The 2540-nt window shown below is 58.9% G+C and overlaps 1 protein-coding gene across 1 annotated transcript; it reads right to left on the bottom strand.

Moving 5' to 3' along the window:
* Nucleotides 1–448: 448 nt before the first annotated feature.
* Nucleotides 449–2539, bottom strand: LRRN2 (leucine rich repeat neuronal 2). The gene has a single exon (XM_009327366.1). The coding sequence runs from the start codon at nucleotides 2537–2539 to the stop codon at nucleotides 449–451; it is 2091 nt and encodes a 696-aa protein (XP_009325641.1).
* Nucleotide 2540: the final 1 nt, after the last annotated feature.

Below are 2540 nucleotides of genomic sequence, written 5' to 3'. Positions count from 1 at the left end.
AAAGGCCTTTTTTGTATTTCTAAAACAGGGACTGTCCAGCGAAGGAGCTGACACCGCTGGGGCGTCTCATGGTGCCAGGGGGACATGGGGAAGGGGTGATCTGCTGATCATCTGTATGGCTCTTCGTCCGCTCAGGGCATCGTCCCCCTCGGGCTCGGGCCCCTCTGAGCCCTCCCGGCTGCCCAGCGGGTGCTTTCGGGAGCCACGCACAGATCCAGACCCTACGCATGGATCCAGACCCTGCCAGGACCACAAAGAGGCTCTGCCAGCCCCGTGGCCAGCTCTGCTCCTCTCCATCTGCCACGCCGCTTCGACTCTTGGTCAAGTCCATGAAATTCCTTTTTTTTTGTTGTTGTTTTTGTTCAGTTTTGTAGTTTAGTTATTTTTTTTGGTAAAAAATAGTTTCTCCCTCCCCACCCCACCATCAGCCCCCCCAGTGTGTCAGCCTTCAGCAGTCCAGGGGGGCTGCTTGCACCTCCACAGCCAGGAGCTGCCCCCCACGCTGCCCCCGAGCCCAGGGCTGGGCGAGGGGGGGATAGACCACGCGCACAGCTGTGGCACCTTGGAGCAACTCCCCAGCCCTCCTGGGCTCTGCCCTGACACCGTAGCGAGCTACAAGGCTTGCAGCAAGGAGCAGGAGACAGAGGACCAGCACTGTCAGGAGGCTCTGCCTGCCCTCCAGGAGCCAGTAGCGGTGGGCAGCCTCTTTAGTCCTGGCGTTCACGCAAGCCACCTTGGCCTGCAAGTCTACAAAGGCCACGTGGAGGCAAGCCCAGTACTCCGTGTCCTGGTGGAGCCGGGTGATGTTGTATGTGTGGGTCCCCATGGGGATCCGGGCCACGTTAGTCATGTCCAAGTTGGAGCTAAGCAAGAAGCTGGACCAGGTGAGGTTGGAGGAGATGGTGTTGAGATGCGGCTTCCAGGCAACCAGGATGTGGTAGGCCTGGACCTCTGCCACCACCAGCTCCAGGCTGTCCTCGCTGAGCGGGAAGGAGTGGTTGACCATCATGCTGATGCTCTTGGTGTCTGCCCCGAGGAGGTTGTGAGCCACGCAGGTGTACAGCCCAGCCTCCCGAGCTGAGATCCCATGAATCTCCAGCGTCCCTTCAGGGTGCACCTTGTACCGCCCGTCTTCCACGTAGGGGATCAGCTTCCTCCCCGAAGGGGTGACCCAGTAGATCTCCGGGTCTGGCTCTGCCAGAGCTCGGCAATGCAAGGAGACACTGTCACCATCTGACAGCTCTAAGTGGGAGGGGAAGCTCTTGGTAGAGATGAGGGGCAGGCACCGGTCCGTCATCTCCCGGAAGGGGACATCCCGAATGTGCCTCCTCTTGAGGTCGGGGGGCTCGGCACACAGCGTGGACTGGGGTTCAATGAAGCGGATGTGGTTTTCCGTGCTGTTGACCCAGCGGATGACGCAGTCGCAGCGGATGGGGTTGCTGTGGATGCTGATCTCCTGCAGGTTGGGCAGGGACTCAACCGTCTGCTTATGCAAGGCACTTAGGGCGTTGTTGTTGAGCATGAGGGTTTCCAGTTGGGGAAGGTGGTGGAATGCGTTGGGGTGGATAAAGGACAGCTTGGGGTTGTTGGTCACGTCTAGCTTGGTCAGCTCGGGGAGGTTGATCAAGGCAAACTGGTCTATGGACACCAGCTCCTCCATGTTGTTGAGCCCCAGCTCTTTGAGGTGCAGCATGTTGGTGAAGTCGCTTTGCTTGACCCTCTGCAATGGATTTTTGTTCAGATCCAGGAACTTGAGGCCAGGAACTTGCTGCAGTGCCCGCTTGGGGACATTCATGAGCTTGTTGTCATAGAAAGAGAGGCTCTCCAGGCTCCGCAGCCCTTCCAGCGCATAGTCCGAGATCTCCCTCAAATTCATCCCAGCCAAAACCAAACTTCGCAGGTTTGACAGAGGCCTGAAATTCATATCCAAGATTGCATCCACCCTGTTGCCTCCAATCATGAGGATCTCCAGGCTGGGGAGCATCTGGAACCAGCGGCTGTCAACCGTCCTCAGCAGGTTGGAGTTGAGATGGAGGCGCAGCAGGCTACCGAGGCCGGAGAAGGCGTGGGGAGCAATCCTGCGGAGCTGGTTGTGGTTCAGGTAGAGCTCCTGCAGGTTGCCCAGCCCAGGAAAGCTGCCATCGGGCAGCTCAGCCAGCTGGTTCTCCTCCAGGTGCAGGCTGAGCAGCTGGGGCATGCTCTTCAGGCCAAAGTCCCAGACATCGGAGAAGCTGTTCTGCGACAGGTCCAGCTCCGAGAGGTTTCTGAGATAGTCCAGCTCACTCTGCTCAAGCCTGGCGATATTGTTGCTTTGCAAGAGCAGGGTCTGGGTCCCCTCCGGCAGGTCTTCTGGCACGGCAGAGATGAACAAGTCATTGCAGTCCACCGTGGCAGCCTCCCGGTACACCGAGCGGGGGGTGTACCATGGCCTGATCTGGCAGACACACTGCAGCGGGCATTTGACCTTCCAGGGCACGATGGGGATGGCGGTGGCGGCCACCACGCAGAGCAGAAGCAAGCTGGTTTGGAAGCGTCTCATT

The sequence above is a fragment of the Pygoscelis adeliae genome, unplaced genomic scaffold (genome assembly GCF_000699105.1).
Source record: "Pygoscelis adeliae isolate BGI_AS28 unplaced genomic scaffold, ASM69910v1 Scaffold197, whole genome shotgun sequence".
Lineage (NCBI taxonomy): Eukaryota > Metazoa > Chordata > Aves > Sphenisciformes > Spheniscidae > Pygoscelis > Pygoscelis adeliae.
The sequence above is the reverse complement of the archived record's forward strand: the minus strand, read 5'-3'. Positions and strand labels throughout refer to the sequence as shown.